We start from the raw sequence: 23,771 nt of genomic DNA, 5'->3' as shown, positions 1-23,771 counted from the left end.
TTTCTAACTACTTCTTTTTTGTGGTTCTCTTTTATGCACAGCCTTTAACCTACTGCTCAAAACTATGCACTTTCTCTTTACCCTTTTCATTGTTTCTACACAGTATCTCCAACCAAGAGGACTACTTTACAGGTGGCCATGTCGAACTTTACAGTGAAAGTTAACTCAAAGCAAATGATTCAATGCTAAGTGATGTTTGCAATATTGAAATGAAAAAATTGAAAAGGAAGTAGATGCAGCCTGAGGCGGGCAAAATGCTCTTAAGCCTATTTCTAAAAACGCTAAGGTAGGGACATGGGCGACGGAAACAACAACACTTCAGGTTCCATTCGAGAAATTTTTTCTCAATGGAGCAGTAATAGCCAGGCTAGTCTCCATGAACGTTTTATTCGCTACTAATAGATGGAAGCTAGTTTTACATCCATTCAGATCCTTGCACTTTGGAAGGATATAGATTTCTGGCCAGTGCAAGTGTTTTTCTTTGGATCAAATAGATCTAAGTCACATGCAGAAATTTTCGTAACTTGGTTAGAAAATTAACCTAGCAGAAGACCTGACAATGCTGTATATGAAATAGTAGCTGTCTCACTTTTAATCGTATCAAGAACGCTAATTTGCTTCTTGATCAAGTTATTGTTGAATGGACCATAGCTGCTTTTGCTGACGGTTCTAGCAGCTCTGTTTATTATCTGGGAAATACAAACTATTTCCGTGTGATTTTACTGTTAAGAAGACAGATATCGATTCAGGATAATTTATTATGCGTTCAAGCGGTTAACGGTTAAGCGGTTGAGCGGTTAGGTGGTTAGCAGTTGAACCATAAGTGAAGGCATACGTAAATTCTACTATGGAACGTTTTGTCTTTTTTCCTGCAACTTGGGTATCCGGTAGCTCAACGATCAAGCAGTCTTTCATTTAACCTGTTAACTGGTTGGTAGAATTCCATGTGTGAGTATGCGGAGAAACGAAAAGAGACAGCGGGGTCCAGTTACCTATTGTTAGAGTTTAACCAACAAAAAGGACACGCATTTAGTTCTAGAAAATTTTAATCTCAAACCCATTGTAACTGCCAGATATAACCACAAATTTAGAGCTCTCCTTGAGTTTTTTCATCCTTTAGGTGATAACGGACGTAAAAAAAAACCATCTATTCCAGCCTTAAGAGCTTGGCGAGCTTCGTGTGCTTCAAAAGTTCCTTCCCTTGTTGATCAAGCTAGTCTATCCTGGATTATTTTTAGTCGTCATCTACTTAAAGGCGTTCTGGTATCCGCATTTCTCTGGCGATGCGTATAATTTGCTGCGTGTTTTCGTAGTTTGGCCAATGATCTTGGATTTAGCGATGCCTCAAGAATGCCTGGACTTCTTCTTGTCGATGCCTCTTCGCCTGCAGTGGCTGCAAAAACAGCATTTACCGATGCCACTGTTACTTGTCTTTCTAAGTGTCGGAGCTTCCTGTCCTTGAGCGTGTTTTCAAACTCGACAAGCCGCACTTTTTCTCTTTCCATCGAGTTGAGTATTTTGAGCAATTTCGTTTCTTTTTCTGCCGTTCTGGCCTTCTCGTGTTTAGTTTCAAGCTCTTTCTGTAGCTTCTGATTTTCTTCTACCAGTTCTTCCACCCTCGATTCTTTATTACGCAGGCAGACTTTTAGGGCTGAGGCCTCTTTTTGGAGAGCTATAACCTCTAACTGGACAGCTTGCACCCTTCTTTGCGCTGGCAATAGGCCCTCGCCATGTTTCGAGCAGTAATCTTTTTGCATCTCTTTGCATCTCTTCAATTTTTGTTTCTGTGTCTGGTTTATGTTAGAAAGGCCTAGTTGTTCAGTACGGACTGTAATATTTTTGCTCATCCTCGCATCCAGTTATCATTAAACGATTTAATCTGCTGCAAGACTATCTGTACAGTTACTCTGCATCAAAACAAGCATTGAATCTCAAATTTGATTTGATTTTTTATTGTCCATGGAGCCAAATCAGTATTCAAAGCAAAAATTCCCACCAGGACAATTTTTGGTTTTATAGCCATAGTAAACTCATGTTAATTGCCCACAGGGATACAGCCAACAGAGAAATCCAGCAATATCGTACGAGCTCTTGTACAATGTAAAACACTTAAATTTCAAGTGAAAAATAGGAATGACGTGAAAAGGACAACGATTTTCTCGCATAAATACGCTGTCCGTGGCGAATTTCAATCGTAGATGATGAAAAATTAATAAGACTAAGAAGTTGAAAGAACTGAAAAGTTTGGACGTAAGCTTAGTGTAAATCATAACTAGCAAAATTATTCAATTTTCAAAACTTCTAAATGGATCTAGGGTTGTAAAAACATAGTGTAAGAGGAAGTATATCCGCATGTAACTATTCAGCTACGATGAAATATATCATCACCATTTTATACTGTATCATAGATAGAAGTTTAGTACGATGCAAGATGGCATGATAATCAATCCTTGAATTTTTTGCATCCTATATAGTTTGCATCCTTAAATCTTTTTATCAAAATCATTTTTATCTCTCATTAAGGTATAGCAATCAAATTCAACTAAGTATTAGGAATTTTCTTCATTCTCTTTTTTCTTTGTCATATCCATCCCCCTTAATCTTTTTGCATTCTTTTATTCGATCATTCCATTTCTAATGTTCAGTTCAGGAAGTCAATTTCAGTTCATGTCAAAAGGGGCCATTCGATCCGGGGCCCCTGCAAAAGGTAGCTACCCTTTTTCCTATTTTGCAGCAATAAGATCTGTGTCTAAACGTGCTTCGGTGTGAAAATGCAGTCCTACTCGCACTATTGCAGAGAGCCCAAATTCATGAAGGAAGCTAAGCTTGAGTACTGGAAGTGCCAAGAATTGTGTAAACAATAAAACCACGGCACTGCTGCGCACTTTTGAGAAAGAGAGAAAACTTGCGAGTAATTCAATGCAGGTATCACAAGAACATACCGTAAAAAAACATGTTTTTTGCTGTTTTTAGAATACCCTATGCACACCTAATTTTCGACTTATAGATTGAATACTGTCTTTAAATGCACTATGTCCGTACGAATTTCGATAACGATTTTGATTCCCAATTGTTTGACTATTCAATTGACTATTTTCATGTTTTCCGATCGGCAAGCTGGATTTTTCTCGACGTTTTCTCGATAATTTTTTATTCAAATGGTATTGTGACCAAGATAGCCCATTACCTTATTATAATATTGTATTAGCGTCTGTTTTGTAAAACATTGAAAGCATAACACTGCGTATCTAAGACACAATAGCAATCAGATAAATGATCTTACTAGGTTAACAAATTTTGAAATCTAGAAAGATAATTATTGGCAAAGATCTAACAGTGTATAAAGAAATAATAAACAAATATTTATTGAACGTATATCATCGACTATTCATGCAAAAGTTTTTCTCTTGACTCGACAAAACGAATAGGTGTTTGGTATGGTCTGGAACAATCATCTTTTTAAGAAGACTTCCTGTAGAAAAGGACGTTATTTTAAGGCCAAATGTAAATCTGTAGTCACCATCCTTGTAAATCTGTAGTCATATAAAATTGTAGTCACTATCCTTGGTCGTCATATTGAATTTTAACCAAACCTTCTCGTTGCCCAGTTTCCGATACCATCTAAACAATTTCGTTCTGCCCTCTTCTCTACAGTTTAATATTGTGCTTCGAAGTTAAAAGAAAGGCAACGAGGTCTTCCTCATTGCCTTAGTAGTTAAGCTTTTTGTAGAAAGATCTTCCTTTCTTCTCGATTCATTATTTAAACCTGTTTCTATTTGAGACGCTTCTGCAAGTATTGGCAAATCACCAGGGCACTTGCTCGATAGCCTTATAGGGATTGATGACGTTTGGTTGCTACTTCTCTGGTTACCAGGCCTCTCTGCACCTTTCAGCCTTAGTTCAAGCTCTCTTATTGCGTAGGCCTTTTGATCGTTCTCATAAAGGCTCAATTTGTATCGTTCTTTCAAGACTTGATGCTTTCTTTGTATCGTATCTATTTGCTCTTTCAACAATTTATTCATCTTCTTCGTCATCTCAAACTCTATTGATAAATACGCATGATCTTCTTCATACTTTTTAATGACGCCATTTTTATCCATTATTTTTTCTTTCAGAAACCCGACTTCTCGTTTAAGATACACCACACTTGTGTTCGCCATAGTTAGATCCTTCTGTAATTTTTTCAATTGCCCAGTTTGACAAGCTAATTGCCGGTCCTTCTTGTGAAATGTTTCACAGATAACACTGTATTTGTCCATATTATCTGCCGTTTGTTGCCTCAAGTGGCGCTTTTGTAACTGCTGTTTGTTGCCTTGAAGCCTAAATTCTTCATGAATTTCATTAGGCCAACCTGATTCCATGTCGGTTTTTGAGTTTCTTGTGCTGTTTTTTACACTCTTGCCTGCCTGTCATTTTATCAGCAACGCTAACCGTCTCCACAGAACAACCTGGGTTATGATTGTCAAGCTACCAATGTTTCCCTGCTAGATCACTCTTTTAGATCACATTAACCGAGATCACAGTGCCACGATAACAAACATTGTCTATGGTTAATAAACATTGTTGAGCAATTACCTTGTCCTTTTTGTGGTCTTTTCTTTCAAGGTTGAATATGATTTCTTTCAACCTTAGACTATTAACGCTTGTTGGTACAAGCTAGGCTCTAATAGCCCCTGCAGGTACATTGACGCTATCCTGGGACGTAGTTTTAAATCGAATCGTAAATGGAGGCTCACCAGTCACTGAAAAACCAGAAAGATAGGCCAAAACTGCCCCTCAAAGAGAACAGCCTCCATCGGTCAACATCTTTTAGACAACCCAGATTGTGCAAAACTCTATAATGACGACATGTTTCGGATAATTGGCAGAGCCTGGTCGTCTTTCCATCTAGCAGTTTTGGAGTCGATGTACATAAAAACGAAAAAGCCGCCATTGTGTAGACAGAAGGAGTTCGTTTTCTCTCTTGGACTCCATTGGTAATTTTTCTTTAGGCTCGCAGCACTGATTGGTCAACGAACCTTATTCTGACGTTTTATGCTCTGAGGAGTGTCAAACGAAAAAGCTTTTAGTAAGTCGTAAAATGTTTGCTTTTTTCAAAGCCATTTTCAAATTCTGTACCGCAAAAAAATTGTTCAAAGATAGGCTAATAAAGCAAGCTAAAAGGAGAAAGCAATATCTGATGAACTGAAGTGATTTCCGCCACTTTATGCAGTATTTATGGAAAATGTGCCCCCCCCCCCCTTAACAGTAAAAAATTTCTTTAGAGGATTCACTGTATACACGATTACGATTGGCTTATCCATAATTTCAATGACAATGTAACTTTACATGTGCGATGATTATCCAAAAGATTTGCTTCGCGAATTAAAAATGTCTTTCTCCTGTTGTTCTTACACGGCAATGCTTTGTTGTTAAATGCATAGTCTCTCATGTTTTTATTGACTGTAACGCGAAAACTGGCCTATTATTCTTGTGGAATAATCCAAGTATCGGGTGAAAGCGGACACTTCTAGCTTAAGGTACCGACGTAACCTCTAGAGTGAAGAAGCAGCACTTGTGCTAAATGAGACAATGAACGTGTTAACTCTACTTCTATAGAACGACAATCGGCTCATTTTGTAGTGGCCTCAAAAAATGTTCGGTACCTTTTAGCCATCAAACCGGTATCCTTTATGAAAGACCAAGGAGAGTTACAATTAGGGTCAGAAAGTTGCATTTTTGTTCATTCTGCTTTCCAGCTGCCATCATGAAAGGATCTAATTTTCATTTGCCAAGAATTGATTACGAGAGTAAATTACAATTCGTTAGTTTTCGAGAAATGGAGGAAGCCTCTGAACGTCAAAAGAAAACCTTACGAAAGATGCATTACGATAAAATTAATGCGATGAGCGAAATTGAAGTCTTGAAAATGAGGGTTCGAGGAGCAGATCAAGTCGTAAGAAACTATCGTAAGCAAATCGAAAACATGTTTGCAGAAATAGAACACTCGGAGGAGAAACATCAACAGGAAATGAAGATCCTCAAGGAAAGTCACAGGCTGCTTGAGCAGCGAGCAACAGAATTATTGAAAGATAACAGGACTCTAAAAGAAATGATGTTTAGTTTAAAAACGGAAAACGAGTTACTGAAAGGACGAGCAATGTTGACGCAGAGTGTTGTGCAGAAAATAAGCAGGGAGGAGAAAACGGCAACACGAGGCGTAACAAGTGCAAGAAAACTTCGACGATGCAATTCAAGAAGTTCGATGCTAACAGATGTAGCAGAACATTGATTGCTCTGTTTGATGCTTTTTCTTGAAAGTTTACAAACGATTACATTATAATAATATATTGATCGGTTGATAATGTAGTAAACTATTAGAAATATGCATTGACACAGATGCGTTCAGACATCCAGAGACAAGATCATAAGGGGGCGAGAGGGAACTCGACAGATACCCACTGCACCTAAGAAATTTTTCTTCACTACGAAATTATTCAATAAAAAGATTGCTTTTTACTTATTCAATACGAAGTCAAAAGTGTTTCCACAATGGGAGTGCAAAAGTCCAAATTGAAAATGAGCACTTATTCCTTCCATAGCATTGTCCCTGGAATGTTGTGATCTGAAATGGTGTAACTACAAAATTGATGGGTATGTTATTTGACAAAAATGAGCATTTGAATTGCGATATTCGAGAAATTTTCCAAGTTCCTTTTTATTTATCGACTGATTCAAAGAATTTCTAAAATTTTGAGGAGGGGAGGGGGAGAATTTCCTTGTGCTTGACAACAAAACAGATTTTAAAAAGGTACCCTACATTTGTGTAAATATTAAGAAGTTACTGGGGAAACTACGTTTTCCCATAACGAAATTATTTTTAAGAAGAAATTGTCGATTTTCATTTGTTTATTCGTGGAAAAAGATATAATTAACATATGACAAGTACTGGATAAATAAAAGAAACGACATGAAGGATGCTATAGCAAATAAGGCTAATGTCTAAAGGCAAAAAATGTGATAATTTCTTAGAAAATCAAAACCTTTTCTATAGCACGGGCTCTTATTTCGACTAACATAGGACCTGGTTTTCCTGGCAGACGGCTGAGATGTATCAAGATGTTAGAGCTAAGAAAGAGGTTTATAATGATAAGTGGGACAATGAGCCATTTAGTAATATTTTGGAAATCGTTATTCTGAAGTTGGAAGTAAACGAGATGAGATTAGCATGGGGCAGGGTCATTCGGAGATTGGGGGGGGGGAGTATTGTTTGCATTCTATGAAGTTAAAGTATTGTAAAAATGATTGCATAGACATAACGAATTTTAACTTATTGGTCGAAAGTGTCTGCCATTGAAAGAAAGCAGAGGATTTCTTCGTAAGTCCCAAAGGAATAAACGGGGGGGGGGGGGGGTTTATTCTTACCTGCAGAATAGACCCTTAAGGAGGCTGGAGTGGCTCCAGAGAATGTTCGTCTATTATGAGATTTCTTTAATAGCTCACGACACTCTTCGAATCTCTGGAGACAAGAAACGACCGTGGTTGCTCTCTGAAAAGCGATTTGGTGTAAATTGGCCAAGGCAGAGATGTGTCTACAAACTACTGTATTGCGATCAGCAAAACAGATGTCCTAGATTTTCGAAAGGGAATCAAGTATACCAGGTTTGAAAACATGCCTAGGTTTGTTGATGTCAGTTCCTGCAAAAATGCAAAGCAAGCAGAGAAGCTTAAAAGGGATTTGGAGTTGGTTGAAGAGAAGAGGCTATGCCTGTTGCAAAGTATCGCAGAATTACGAGGTGAACTCCACAGAAAAAATATTTTGCTCGATGGGCTTTTGACAGAAAATACAAAAGTGAAAAGATTGTTGAAAGAATTAGATATTTTAACATCGAGAGGAAAGGAAGAAGTCAGAGAACAGATTATCTTTAATAAGAATGAAAAGCAGTCTTCAATTGAACAGGGCCTAGAGATCGACCTGGAAATCGACCAATTAGAGACGAAGTTGTACCTTATAGAGAATTCGCAGAAAGCTGAAAGTCACAATGTTGAATTGAAGCCAGGTACTATTTCCAGTCGCCATTCAAAACTGTCTCTTGACGATGGCAAAACAAGAGAATTTTACAGAACATTTCGACGTTATAGCAAAAACTAAGTAGCATAGAAAGTTTCTTTGAACAAATTGATATGCGATTGATTACAATTTTGAAAATCTTGATTTGATTGTTGTGAAAACAAAAAAGATTTCGTATTACCTATGTGCAGTTCTACAGTTTTACCTCTGCATCAGTATCATTTTCCTCTTATTGTTATTTTCAGGCTCGCACTTTCATGTGTATTAATATTACAGTAAGCCTAAGATTTGCAGTATTTTACAGACTTTTGATACATCACTAGAAAGACTGTTCTAACGGTTACACAATTTTAGGGACTCTTTTTATTTAGCGAGCTGTTGAACTGAAATTTTCATTCGCTATTTTGGTTTGACGTAGACAGTGAGTTATTTTGGCTCGAATCTTTTTCGCGTTGTCATGGCGACAGCATTCCCGCTAAAAATGACCTGGGAACGACAATTTGAACTTCTAAAAAAGTTGGTGAATTGGAATGGATCCTAAGCATTTTATTTGGAGGGAAAACCTTGATGTTAGAAAGGAAGCCTTTTTGTGTACAGTTACTATGCGATTCAATATGCTTTCCATGGTATTTTAGGGGAAATATCTCGATGAAGGTGGAATGTCATGACTGACACAAAGCATATCGTTGGCCTATTGTCGTCGCTCAAATTTAGCAATCGTGTTTGTTATCCTGGTAAATAGTTGCTGGAAGAATTGAATTGATACAGAGAGTCTCAAAGTCTAGAAAGTTTTCATCGGAAAAGACCTTATTTACATCTCACTTTGTCGATTAGGCCACTTATGAAATCTGGCCATAAACCAGCTCACTGTTTGCCAGATGCCCTCTTTTGATAACTGTGGGCGTTTACGTATGCAACGATTAAAATCAGCAGGTCAAAGTTTTTGTAAGGAAGAGTCTATTTGCTTCTGTAATGATATTCATGTCCAAAGTAAGTTTTCGAGCACTTGAATCGTGATTTTAGATTATATCAAATTTGGGAGAGTAAGTATCAACCAAACTTTGCCCGTACAGACAGTTAAGGACGACTTTGAGGACATTGATGACAGTAGGTTCCAGTGTGGTGGGGAAATTTTGAATCGATTCCTTTCTTAAAGTCGAGGTGAAAGATCTGTTTGAAGTTTTTTCGCATAAATATGGGATGCAGTGCTAGTCAGAATCTGGATGACATTGAAAACTTGCAAGTGAAACGAAAGAACACCGTAATTCTCAAACCTAAAGCATCAATCGTAGTTGGTGAGGGCATTGGACAGAATATCTCTGATAATGGCCTGAGAATAGTTTTTATCTTTGGTAAGTCATTTTGTTATACGAGTTAAAGTCAACTATTTGTAAGGGCCTTTGCAAAAGAATGAGACCCCTCCAACAAGTGTCATAGGGGAGGGGGTGGGGTGGCTCCAAGCCTTTCTTCAAGGATCTAATGAGGAAAAGCTTGGTTTAGACTTGTGTAATTTGCTCATTCTGTGTAAGTGAAGCGTTGATAGTGTAACAAAATAGAAACTTTTTTGCTTAATTCTATTACCTTGGTTTTAATTCATGCATCTATGCAGTAAGATTTTAAATATATATATAGGATGTATTTGGTTAGACAAAGTAATCATGATTATATATTCAATATTAAAATGACATGGGAAAAGATACAAAGGAAATTAAAAATGATTATACAAATGTTTATGATTATGATGATGATTGTTATGATCATGATAAATAAACCAGCACAGTGACAATGGTGATTAATTTCATAAGACTATGATAATGAGTTTTTGATAGCAGTGTTAACTGCAATTATGATTATAATGCTTGTTAATATTTTATTGATTATGCTTGTTAATTCTTTATTGAAATGAATCCTTTTTCACATCAACACTAGTATCCCTCTTGAATTTTAATGAACAATTATATAAGCTTCCTTTGACACATTAACATTTTAACCTTTTCAATTAATTCATTTTAAACCAAAGATTTTATGATTTGTCTGGTTTCAAAGCAGCAGATTGGATTCCTTTCCATTTTAAAGAATCCCACTAGTTTGCTAGCTCAGCTGCTGCATTAAATAAAACCAAAGGCTCTCTGCTTTTAACTTTAAAAGTCGCCACATTATTGTGATGTGGACTTTCCAATGCACCTGCTGCCACAAGGCTAAGACCTTTTTGGTTTTTATTTAGCCTTTAATTTACTCTGCAAACTGTAAAATTAAAATCATTGAACAGCAATAATTAGGTGATTTATGTTGTCATAGAAACACAGTTATTTTAATTGGTACGCAAAAGTCTTCCTGTTTATGAGGAGAAAAGACAAATTATTAAATTGGTTTTGAGATAGGAATTGTTTGCAGAGGCATTTCTCAAAGTTTTTAATTTATTCCCCATTTGTTATCAACTGAATTAAACATGAAAACATTAAGATTTGACATTTATTAATAAATACAGAATTTTCTTTACAGAATCTCAAAAGCTTAGTGAACCATGGAGCTCAGGGGTTTAGGAGCTATTTAGTGGATAAGATTCAAGGAATAATAATAATGATAATAATAATCTACCATATTTATACAGGATAGCCTTTTCAGTAAAGATAATACTGCTATCACTAAGGGTCCTGTTAAAATACAAGTTTGTTAAGTAAAAGGTTCAAAATTATAAGAGTTTTATTCCAAGGGGTCAAGTTATGCCTATCAGCATAGAGAGGGTGGTTCAAATTGTGTCAATGAGGGCATACTTACAAATCAGTATAATAGCAAGTATTAAAAGGGGTACAGACTTGGAAGCATAAAAGAAAAAAGATGGCTTTCTGAGAAGCATACTTATTTCTTTATTTATTATAGCAGAGAGGTTATAATAAAGGGTTGACACTAGATTGTTCAGATGATGGGGCTAAACAATTTTAGAAAGGTTGGCAACTTTTTCTAATACTGCTGAATCCTGGAGTGTGGAAACTTGCTTGGACACAATAGCGATTTACCCCCAACTGTGAAGGGGAAGGAAGGTTAATAAATTTTTAAATGGAATGTTTGTCCCATCTTTTGTAGTCGATCACTCCTGTTGCAGAATAATTTATATGGTTTTTAGGGTGCGAAAATTGAAAATCTAAGGTACTGTTAAGTAAATAATTTCTTCTACAAAACTTTATCTAGATTTTACTTGTAAATGTGTACATAAAAAGGTTTGGATTTTAAATTCATTTTGTCAGTGACTCATGTTACTGATTAGTATGAACTATAAATGTGTTTTATAAGAGTGTTCTACATTTTCAGGTGGCCCTGGATGTGGGAAAGGCTGCATAGTCCATAACTTGGTGAACGAATTCAATTTCAAATTTATCAGTGCAGAGCTTTTTATTCTTCGTAGTATTGCTGAGAGATTTGATGCTGAAGGTTTGTTTTTACTTTTCGTTCTGCCATTTGAAAACAACCATGAAGACAGTTCTTTCCCTTTTTTAATAACAATTGCTCTAAACTTTGTGAATATTGTACCCATGCCCCCTGTTGGATACACACACGATACTTTCAGTTGGGTATTTATCTACAGAACAGCATTAAGTGTAGTCCTGTTATTCTTACAACACCTGAGAAAATTGAGGACTTTAGAGTGGTGTCTCAGTCAGGGTTGCAATGAGAGTTAGATTATTTGAGGCTGTAAATTTGATATTTATAGGAATTTCAACAAAATTTGGAAATTTTCTGACCAGTTTGATGCTAAGAGGGACTTAAGATCTTTGTATTTTCTGGTTTTTATATTTAAAAGCTTGCAATTTTCCCTTTTATTTTGGTCTTGTTTGCAGTTTAACAAGCCAAGAACAAACCTCAAAAATACTATTTAAAACAGAACTGCCTTGATTGTCCAGAAAGACTTTGTCTAGACAAGTCTAGTTACTTACTTATTTCTTTATGTAAATTTCTTTTATATCTTTGTTGGAATCACCGAGATGCGAATGGCTTCGTGAAATTACGCAATTTATCTTATCAGCGCTTGTTATATTCCGACAGCTGAGTCTAGCAGATAAAAAATAAGTTTTATGGCAGAGCAGCAGATAGAACGCTTTTATCTCCGCAAAGCTTAGAAAACCTCACAACTTTGAAGATATCTCGTTTCAAGATATGAAAACATTTGAAATATTAATCAAACAACGCTTATATAGAGAAAAATCAGGAAAATATATCCACTCATTTCGTAGAGAAGATTGCACATTGTATGATGCCGTAAATGATTGCTTCTTAAAATCCATGTCTTTCACATGCCACGCCTTTTTGATTGACAAAATTTAATGAATGGTGCTAAAATAATTCTATAAGTCATTCTGGTGTTTTTTCGGAGGAGATTTACAATGCTTTATAATGAAGGACCTAGACTTGAAGGATAATTTTCTTGAATATCCCGAATTCCAATATATGTTATGTCGTGTTTATAACGGCATCTCCGAATTTATTAGATAATTCCTTCATATCTTCATTAATGAAATAAAACTGATTTCCTGCGAGCTTCGAAATGCAACGGAGTAATGATAAAAAGTAACAGCTTCTTTCCCCTGCTTTTTTAGCAAAGCTGTTTTAGCACAAACTTGCCAGATTTGCTTTGAAAACTCTTCATTGATATGGAGAGCCTCATCTCATCGAATTTCGACGGAAAATTTTGATACATTTGAAAACTCAAACACGAAAAAAGTGTGAACAGTTAGGGTAGAAATGACGAGGAACGCTGTAGAATTGACCTCTAATTCTTATTGAATCATCAGATGCTGATTCATGTTATATGCCATTAACAATCAAGGTAATTTTCTTATTATTTGATGTACGTATTAACTATTGTTGAAATACTGGGCCAGGTTACTTGCTAAAGCATATTGGGTAGATGGTTGTAGAAACCAGGCATGGAGGGTCCATATGCTAGGTATGATTTTGGGATTACCCGGGAAATCTTAACAAATACTGCAACTGTTTTTATGATAAACAAGTAGCTCCTTTTCTAGATGCGTCGACAGCGGATATTCAGAGACTCATCAAAGACAATGCCAGCATACTTACTCTTGAGTGGGTTTTGTCCATCCTGCAGGAGGAGATCAGTCGATCCGACGACCGTCCGGTTTTGATTGATGTTATACCAAACCTGAAATCTCTAACCAACAAGGGATCTTTCATAAGGGACTGTGACGCCGAGATGAGTGTCTTTGAACTCGAGGTAAACACTCAGAATTGAATTTATAATTTGGGAATACTTTGATGCTTGGCTATAATTTCCACACCTAATACACGTATCAGCCTACTTTCAATGATTTTACTGAACATTTGAAACTGAACCAATCCCAACAAGCACTTCCATTCAAGAACCATATGTATTGCTACGCTGTTTTACACGAACCGTCCTTACCTACACTCCAAAACGTGTACTGCTCCGTCTATTCATCATCAAACAATTTATATGAGACCAGTAAACTGTTAAAATGTCGTGTCTGAAATTAGTTAAAGTCATTTTTATCGTGATTTCACGTTATGAATTTTCTTCAGTGACCTTAGGTGTATTAATACCGTCAGTTTTTTTAATTCGGAAGGTAGAAACTGTATCGCTGTGTACTATTTACACCTCTCCCCCCCCCCATTATAATTTACCTTTCATTCCTTCTCCTTCTCCCTATCCTTCTTACCCCTTTCTTTTCACTCTTCAGTTGTTCTAGTTTATCTTTCAATTCTCTTTTCGTCTGTTCCCATGCTTATTTTTTCCGATTCTTATTATCCCCATCTCTTTTTATTCCCCCTTTTTATTCCCCCTTTTCCTGTCGCATCTCCTACATGATATCAACCAAGTTGATCCTCCGTTGTTGTTATACCAAACTTTAGGATTCTTTTTGCTTCAACGCTCAACGTGCAAAAGCGATTTATTCGTCATTGCTCCCTTTCCTGCTTGATTTCCTGCTTGCGTTAGCGTGCAATTTCAGCGTGTAATTAAAGCGTGTAATTTCCTATTGTGCTTTCAGTTTCCAGTGTCATTTGCAATCAATCTTTCTGTGAAAAAGGACCAACTTATAAACAAAACGCACAAAAGTCACGTGGCAGTCAAAGCACAAAAGGAAGATAACAAGGGATCTGGGCTCAGTGACGAAGTCGACACCAGCAGAACATACAGGAGGTTTCAAAAGTACGAAGAAACAGTACATGATTTCATCGAATATTTTCAAAAGTCAGACCGACTTTTGACAGTGGATACCTCCAGTGGTCGTAATGATGTCGTATGGGATTCTATTAAAGGCTACATTCTTGACAGTGAATTTGTGCCAAGACAGAATTCTTCAGATATAGTGATCTTATTCTGTTTTGGTAAGAATTTCAAGATGTTTATTTTAAGTATTTTTGAAATGTACCCATGTGTTGTTTTCTTTCTTAACGGTAAAGATACAGTTGATGCTGATTGGCTTATCCTAATGGTAGCTCCATACGTAAACGCATAAAAGACATCTCTAATTAACAGCCACCTCCAAGTAAAGGAAACCCCCAAGTAACGGACATCTACCAACAACAGACACCTTCTAACGTCAGGTACCTCCAAACATCGTGTGAAGTAGACTTTTGCATACCTCCAATGCAAGGGACGCTACCCATTAAAACATAACACCTGCCATGAACTGACACATCCCTGTATCCGCCACCTCCTAGTGAAGGATACCTTCCAATTACGGACACCTCCTGAGAACAGATACCACATAATAACATAGAATTTTGGGCATTTAGAGCTCAGCCGGCTGAGACCTGTAGGCCTAAAGAGCGCTTTTAAAAAAAATACCGACACAACGAAAAAAAACACCTACAGACGTCGTGTTATCCGAACTTGCAGATTTATCTCTTCAATACAACATAAAGCCTTGTTCAGTATTCAGTCCTATTTTATCGTCTAAAAATTCCATTATAATTTTATCTCTTCCCAGCCCAACAGGATGTTGACAATGTCGACAAAAGCAGACACCCAATGACAGACATAGATATATCTGAACTTGTAGAAAATTCACAAGAAAGGAATTTGGTAAGATTGCCAATTTTTGTAAATTGAGAGTTTTAATATTTGTTCGTCTATACTTTTGGCACAATAAGGGTAGTTAATAATATGAAGGGATTGTAGAATTTATTCGACATTGAGACACAGCAGTATTTCAAGACAATTTTAAGCAAGAATCAGTAGAGCTTAGAGCCTATAAAAATCGACAAGTTCTGCAATCAAATAGTCGATGCGCAAGATTATAGAATATAATCAGGATTAAATAGCGAGATTACAGAACGAAATCAGAATCATATGGCAAGATTGCAAAGCAAAGTCAGAATTGTTTAGCAAAAACCAGGATTATAAAGCAGGATTACTTGGCGGGGTCAGGATTATATAGCAAGATTGATTAATAACAAGATTACAAAGAAAAAAAAGGATTAGTATGATTCACAAAATTGTTTAGTCCCCAAAGCTAAGATTTCTTGGTGTCTGTTTTTAGCTGAACATCCTGATTGAGCTGGAAAAGTACTTGTCCATGCAGAACTCAGATGAAAAACATTTCATTATCAATCTTCAAGGAATCGATACAAGTGCCGAGGAATTGTCAAAGGTATTTCAATTTTTTTAACTGTCCTTAAATCTATTTTACCCCTTCATGGCACTCCTTCTTAAGCATCAACTTATTTTCTATAAAATTCTTGAATGTATCAACTTATTTTCAGGCTTACTAGATATCAATGTTATTGGACTATTTTCATTTTCGAAGTAGATTGTTATAGAGTTTCAGTTTCAGCTTACATGCTTCCTTTGTGTGTTAACAATGTTTAAAGTTTAAGGTTATCCGACATTTTGCCGCAGATATGATAAACCTCGTGGTGTAATTTGGTGTGACATAAGTGTTCTTAAGTAAATTTTAGTAAATTTTCTAAGTAATAAATAACCAGTACGACGACAAAGAAAAAAGACATCATGTGTTCGTCTGACATCATGTGTACATGATTTCTTTTTCTTTGTCGTCGTACTGCTTATTAATTTCATTATTAAGCTGCTTTTTCCGAAATATTTTTTAAGTAAAGTAAATAAATCATTGGAAAAGGGGCTGTTAGTTCCGGAATAATGTTATCACTAAAGCTAATATTTGCTTTGAAACCTTTATGGTTTGGTAAACTAACGTTGATCGTTTCTGTAAAGACTATTTGGTGTTGAATTAGCTTTTTCAAGCCATTAAACTTCTTTGCAAGTTAGTTGTGGGCTGGCACGCTTGCTCGATTAAGAAGTAAGGCCTGCGTCACCGGAGGGACCATGCCCCCCACTTTTTGCGAAACAAGTAGTTTTAAAGCTGCAGTAAAAGGGGGAAAAGACTTGGCCTCTACTTTTGCTAGCCTTGGCCCCCTCCTCCCACTTTCAAATTCGTGGCGTAGGCCCTGAGAAGGGAGTCAGAATTCACCTTGATAGGCAGGCCTTTTTGAATTGCTATTATTTCTATTTCAGATTTCAAAGAAATCCCTGATGTTTGAAGAAGTCTCCTTCGGTCAGTTAGACTACTTCATTCATAAAGTCCGCAGAAAATCGAAAAGGAGAATATCTTCATCTAGACGAGGTCAGCAAGTTTATAAAGCCATATGCTCTACTAAAAATGAGACCCTTTTATTCCCTCAGCACATTAAGTCAGAGCTTTGCCACCAAATTGCAATGTTTTTAATAGAATCAAGGCAGAAACCAAAACCAAACGATGGTTTATAGACGTATATGTATGCTCAGTCTGTATTGCTTCTTTGAGCTTGCCAGTTAACATGGCAAAACGTACTTCTCGATCGTGCATTCCTTTTAATCAACGACTGAATGGCGATAGCATAACAAATGGAATCTGCATAGAAATTATGTTGCAGTTCTGTTTTCTAAAAGTACCCTGGAAGTATGGCTTTTTTATAAAGTGCATGGATTCGCGGGATCCCAATACGACAGAGCAGGTTGCAGTTCTTGGAAGAGAGTTTGTTTAGTCATCGGTTCTTGCAAGGGCTTCACTCCAAAAAGCTGATGCAAATAACCGCCTTAAGGTCTTGGATAGAAGATTTGCATAATGCCAGATGATGTATGTGATGCCTAGCAATGCTTCTGTAGCTGATGCTTGAATTTTAGTAGCATTTTGGCTTGGTTGAGTTGCGTTGTTATATGCTGGACGGACTGAATTGGATTTTATGCGTATTTTATAAGTTGTTATTCAGCTGCTTTTTGCTTAGAGTAAAGGTTTTCAAATCCTTCAAAGAGCCTGGAAGCCTTCCGTCATCCTTCAAAGCAAGTTTTCTGCCCTAAGTCCAGGATACTGTTGATACTCAGCAGTTGCAATGGGCAAAGGCAGAGCTGTATGTTGCGTGCTACAATTTAGTTCAGTTCGGTTTTACAGAAGGAAACCAAGCATAATGCAAAGTGGACATGGCAATCTTCCTTCAATGTTGTAGAGATGTTTCATCTAGCTGGCTGTCCAGCACAAGGCGAAGATAGGCAAAGCCTTCTGATGTGACTAAAAGAGAAGTTTAGAATAAAGAATTTTCGTACGCCTATGAACCTTGTTACTTTTATGAGAAAGAAGAAATTGTTCGATAAGAAGAAACCATTTGCTTTCTTACCTATCTGCTTTTTTAATACCATCAAGACTGTGAAGGTGAAATCTTGATCACAAATTTTTATTGATATTCAAGTAATCCGCAAACATGAAAAAATCTTTGTATGTAATCGATGCTTGAAAATATTACTTTTGTCATGTCATTAGGGTCTGTATGCTACATCTGCATGTGGGGATTTTAATTTATGCCAAATGTCTCCACTTGACACGTGATATTGTGACCAATCTTTGGTCAATCGTCTTGTATGGAGAACTGATCACATGCCTTTCAATCACATGGACAACGATATTGTGGCCCATCATTTGTCAACTATCTTATATGGAGACATGATCACATGCTTTTTAGAGCAGACAAACCATGGAATATCGATATTTTATCACATTTTTTATGCATCACATGACACATGAACACCTAGTAATACAGTATTTGACCCCATTTTGAAGGACACATCACGAGAAGGCCAGTAGCGGTCGCCCCCCCCCCCAATATTTCGGAGAACAATGGTTTTTTTGTTCTAAAACAATGAGAAGATGTGACGTCATCGTATCAAAACAATAGGCCTCCCCCTCCCTCAATATTTGACAAAGTGTCCACCCCTGGAGAAGTAGCCTTAGCCTCAGACTCCAAGTACTTTTAGTTTTGGGGTCTGGAACTCAGGCTACTGGAGAAGGCGCTTCGAGCGAAGCTGCCTTAATATTAACAGCTTTTCTAAACTACTCTTTCATAATTTTCCATAAACTTTTTTAACATTCACGAACACCAGGTAATGTAAAGTGGATAGAATTTCATAGAAACTTAAAGTGGGCAGAACCTAATTGCGGAATCTTGCTGCAAGATTTGTTTTGTATTCACACCCTCTATCGCGTTTGTCCATTTTTAGACAACCATCTATAAACAGTAGCGTAGCCAGGGTGGTAAGATTGGGGGGAGCAAAGGCGAGCTGAGCAAGGGAAATATGGGGGTCAACACCCTTTGAAACGCCAAAATACGCTTTTTCTCAAAGAGATTTTGCCAATTAGGGGGGGGGCGTCCGCCCCATCTTGCCTCCTCGCTACGCAACTGTCTGTGAACTGTATGGTTAAATCTGGCTTTTAAAGCCTCAATTGAACCAGGGTATAAATTAGGATTGAATTTCACGCTTAATGCGCTCATCAGTGAGCTGTGCAGCTCTGTCCATACGGCATCGAGCCCTTAAGGACTTACCGGTAAACAATGATTTTCATTATATTGATTTAAAAAGTGATTGAAAATAGAATTACAGCTTTATTGAAGATTATGATTTCAAATCACCAAATATGATTTTAATTTGTATGCAATTTTTAATCCGTTTGTTTATTATTATTGGTAATGAACTGTATCACAATGGATTGATAATGAACTGTATCACAATGGATTGATAATTAACTGTCTATTTATTTTCTTTCATCGACTTTACCAAGAGGCTAATGAATGGCTTTGCAACCACTGTGTCGCGGCGAAAATTCTCAAATTTCACTTAATTGGGCTTGAAAATGAGCCCAGGTTTCACATGAAAATATATTTTATTTCTTTTGTTATATATTTTATTTTAATTTTATTTTATTTTACTTTTCTTTGTGTTTAATTGATTCCTATTTAAGGCACTATGATGAGTGCAACTTTATATTGTGAATATAGGCTACAGAATTAAATTGCTTAACATTTTTTTTTTATGGTGTGCCTCGTGATCTTTTCCAATGAAAAAAATGTGCTGTGGGTGAAAAAGGTTGGCAAATACTGCCTACCTATCCTACAAATGTTTATCTAAATCTTCTAAGAATCTTGCATTCTATGTCTTTCTAAATCTCGCAGTCTTCTCAATTTCCCACGTTTTGAAACAATGTTACAATATTCAGATTGATAATGATGAAAATCTTTTTCATGATTGACAGCTCTCTGTAGACTAATTGGCCAAAAGGTGGTTCATGTGATCGAATCTCACCAGAAGATCAATGTTTTAATAAAAAAAACAAAATTTTAGTTTTGTCACAGAATGAAGTTAATTATGATACATAAAACAATAATACAGCCATTACTGTTGTACTGCTACCCATTACAGCTTTCCCTACCCCCAAGGAACAGTAAACAAGCTACATTATATACAAAATAGAGCAGCCAGAATTGTCAACCCTAGAGCAAAGTTAAGGTCATTGAAAAAACACGAAGCACAAGGTTTGTCATTGCTGTTTTTAAATCCTTAATCTACTAAATGAACACCTAAATGGTTACTTCAAAAGATGTGAACATGAAATAAACACAAGAGGCAATAGATCTTGTTATGTTTTATCGAAAATGATGACTAAAGCTGGAAAAAAATGTTGTTTGTATATCCAGGAGCCCGCATCTTTAACCAACTTGAAAAAACAACCCGTGACAAGATATCAATCTTGCTATTCAAAAAGAAACTAAAACTATCAAAGTCTTTGGAGGTGTCCTAGAAGAAATGCATTTGAACCTAATGAATTCTTATCCTTAAACTGTACATCACATTTTATTAATTTAACATTTTATTATACTTTATACCTCAATCATTATTATTATTATCATTATTATTATTATTACTTATTATTATTATTATTATTGCTAAAATAAACCATGGACAAATCCGGAATTACATCCGTTTTAATTTTTGTTGTTTTATTTTTCTAAGTTTTTCCCTTTATATTACGATTGTTATAGTTTTTTCTTGTAAAACCAGGCTAGCCAATTGCAAATTACCTTGTAATAGTGAGCAGTGGCGGACACTTGGGGGGGGCAAGGGGGGGCGACCGCCCACCAATACTTTAGAGGACAATGGTCTTTTGTTCTAGAACAATGGGACATGTGACGTCATCTTTTTAAAACAATAGGCTTGCCCCCCCCCCCCAATATTTGATCAAGTGTCTGCCCCTGAAAGTGAGATTTGTAATTGTAGTTTAAGTTGAATTGAAAATGAAATGTTTCCATTAACAAGAACCAAACACATTACCATTACGGTATCTGGCAAGAAAATCTTTGGAATTAGGCATGAAATCACGTGGTGTTAGACAGACAGATAGCGAAACTAATTTTTTGGGTTATGCATTAGATGCCAACCGAAGACTAGCAAAGACAAAAACATATGGAGGGAACTCTGATTGGCCAGATCTACTTTTTCATGCTAACAAGTTTAATGGATCAGTTATCTTCAAGGATGGTTTTGCTGTGGTTGCCGTTAATGGCAAGGTGTTGAATAGGAAAGATTTGAAAAGAGAAATCGAGAGGGAATTGGAGAAACAGGATATCATTAAAAGCTGTGAGCTCCGCATGCAAGGAAGTTTTGTAGGAATTGAGAATAAAGACAAAAAATTTTTGCATCAAATTCATTACGAGTGGAAACTCTCTGATAGTTTAGTCAAGTTTATTCTACATGCACGTATGAATCAAATTCCTTGTAATCAGCTAATTCATATGTTGAATAAGGATCACGATAAACGATGTTCAATGTGTAATGAAAGGACTGAATCAATGGCACACTTAATAAATTCCTGCAGAAAGTACAAAGATTTATACTCGCAAAGGCACAATCGGGTCGTATAATTCTTATGCCAAAAAATCCAAAAAAAGAATTCAACATCAACGTTATTTGTCAACAAAATGGTAGAAACAGCTTTTCCACACATCAAAAATGCATTTCGGCAGCTAAATCAAAGGAAGCCTGATATACTAGAGATAAAAATGAACAAAAGAGAATGTAAAATTGTTGAAGTCACTGTCTGCTTTGATTTGTATATGGATACATCCTACCAAGAAAAAGAAAATAAGTATCAACCACTGATAAACTTAATGAATGAAAATGGAATTGCAACAAGAATCAGTGTCATGTGTTTTGGATCACTTGGGACCGTACATAAGGATGTGAGGGGAAACTTGAAAAGGCTAGGACTATCAGAGGGAGAGGCAAAAGAAACAATGAAGTGGTGCAGTGTATCAAACATGATTTGTGGTAGCATCGTATGGCGAAATAGGTGTAAAAAAGTGCATGGACAGTAGGACTGCTAATTTCTGGTGATGTGCAAGGAACATATTTGGCTATAAGACATTTACAGTTTGTTCTTAACTTGTCAAATCATAACCAATATTATTATTAACAACAACCAAACACATTACCATTCATTTCCAAAACTTTTCATTGGTACTATACACAAAAACAGTATCACATTTTTAATCTAAGTTTGATTCCAATTGAATGCCTATGAATGTTGTCAGATATATTTTGATCAACCTGTATATCTTTGCATTTTGCACAGTGTATTTTATGATCTGGAAAAATTTCTTTCAGTGAAAGATGTTTATAAAAGTGCCTTTGGTCTTTTCATAAAAAGATGATGGGCAACAATCCATTCATTTCCATTATCAAAATTGAATACTTCAGAACAATACATGAAAAACATTCTCCAGTTGAACATATGTTGTGGTGCTGCATCTTTTCCATAAGCTTTCTCTAAAACTTTCATTGCATTGTCCTTGTTCTGATCTAGCTTATGAAGCCACGCTTCTAATGTTTTGCTATAATGTTTCCCATTGATGTTCCAATGATCTAAAATCATTAGATCATTCTGAAAATATAGGAAGAAATCTGATGATGGCATTGTGCCACCAGAGAAAAACTGCTTGGCCATCCATTCTGTATCAGAGCCTCTGTTGGACTTGAACTCATAGGCAAATTCCCTGTGACAGAGGATTTGTGTGAACAGTAACCCACCAGGCTTCAACCATTTAGCAACCTGTCTCATTAAAACTTCATAATTTTTCATATGTTCAAACATCTCAATTGAGATAATTCGATCAAATCTCTCATCTGTATCAAACAGATTTGCATCTGCAGTTATGCATGTCAGCCTATCTGCAAAACCTTTACTTTTTGCTTGGCTTTCAATGAACTGTTTTTGTGTTCTGGAGTTTGATACACAAAAGACCGTGCAGTTGGGATATTTCTCAAGAATCCAGAGTCCAGTGACACCCCAGCCACAGCCAAGATCTAACACTTTCTGCGCATCTTCAACTTTAGCTCGTTCACAGACAAGAGCAAGCATTCTATCTTCGGACTCATCCAGTGTTTTTACACCGTCAGGCCACAAAGCACTGCTATACTTCATGCGTTTGCCAAGACACTCCAAGAAGAACTCCGTTGGTACTTCGTAGTGTTGTTCGTTAGCATCTTCAGTATTTATGGCAACAGGTGACTTTCTTAGTTTTGAGATCAGTTTCCTCTTGTATGACATTTTCAGCTCAACATCCCCTCCACACTGTAGCTTATCAAGCCATGTTCTCAGGTTTTGACGCACACTTTCTCGCAAGGATTCGTCATCCATACCGGCTAAGTCTTTGAATAGAAGACTATAGGTTCTTCGAGGTTAACTTTAAGAAAAGAAAGGAGACAACCGTCGTAATAAAACTCTGCAAAACTCCTCACAATTGGACTTTGCTCGAGAATTCCACCCACTGATCTGAAAGAAATTTTAAGGTGGTAGGTGGGATCACTTTTAGATCAGTGATCCCACCTACCACCTTAATATTTATACCTACGTCAGCATAGAGCAAGAATGTTTGCAGCCGTTGTGCAAAGGTACAGAATAACACTACGTCATCACACTCCCCCCCTCCTTAATCTAATACCCATAACAAGAATTAAACATACCCGAATAATAAGCAAGTCAGCGAAGAACAAAACTTTGCTGCAAAATGGTTAAAAAAGTTTCAACAGTTAATTATTCAAAAGTCAGCGATAATGTAAATTCGAAGTCACTCACCAAAACGTTCTGGTGCAGGGCCCCCGCCAAAGGGGGGGGGGAGCCTCTCCACGTTTTTGCTTGGCTAAAAAATGATGCAACTAAAAATGAAAAGAGTTATTGTGACGCACCCTACTTATGCTTTGCTTTATCTTAAAACATTTATGTATGAATTGAAAAATTGGGTTTATAGAGGAAATACCAAAAATAAAGAAAATGAAAGAAAAATAACAAGTTGAAGTCCTTCTCTTGTTTAAAAATGCATCGAAAGAACTAAAATTGACAAAAAGCGACCCACTTACAAGCTA

General features: G+C 36.5%; 2 protein-coding genes across 2 annotated transcripts; one reads left to right on the top strand and one right to left on the bottom strand.

Moving 5' to 3' along the window:
• The first annotated feature begins 8,554 nt into the window (after nucleotides 1–8,554).
• LOC135680866 (uncharacterized) lies at nucleotides 8,555–20,478 on the top strand. The gene is made up of 7 exons (XM_065195073.2): nucleotides 8,555–9,402; nucleotides 11,360–11,479; nucleotides 13,072–13,280; nucleotides 14,074–14,413; nucleotides 15,019–15,113; nucleotides 15,571–15,681; nucleotides 16,563–20,478. The coding sequence occupies exons 1-7, from the start codon at nucleotides 9,246–9,248 to the stop codon at nucleotides 16,812–16,814; spliced, it is 1,284 nt and encodes a 427-aa protein (XP_065051145.2). The 5' UTR covers nucleotides 8,555–9,245; the 3' UTR covers nucleotides 16,815–20,478.
• A 593-nt stretch (nucleotides 20,479–21,071) lies between these two features.
• Nucleotides 21,072–23,202, bottom strand: LOC135680867 (uncharacterized). Its single transcript, XM_065195074.2, has one exon. It carries the CDS (start codon nucleotides 23,044–23,046, stop codon nucleotides 22,024–22,026), a length of 1,023 nt encoding a protein of 340 aa, XP_065051146.2. The 5' UTR covers nucleotides 23,047–23,202; the 3' UTR covers nucleotides 21,072–22,023.
• Nucleotides 23,203–23,771: the final 569 nt, after the last annotated feature.

Source organism: Rhopilema esculentum, chromosome 18 (assembly GCF_057945365.1).
Source record: "Rhopilema esculentum isolate cy_ngs chromosome 18, ASM5794536v1, whole genome shotgun sequence".
Lineage (NCBI taxonomy): Eukaryota > Metazoa > Cnidaria > Scyphozoa > Rhizostomeae > Rhizostomatidae > Rhopilema > Rhopilema esculentum.
This window is presented reverse-complemented; position numbering and strand designations above follow the sequence as displayed.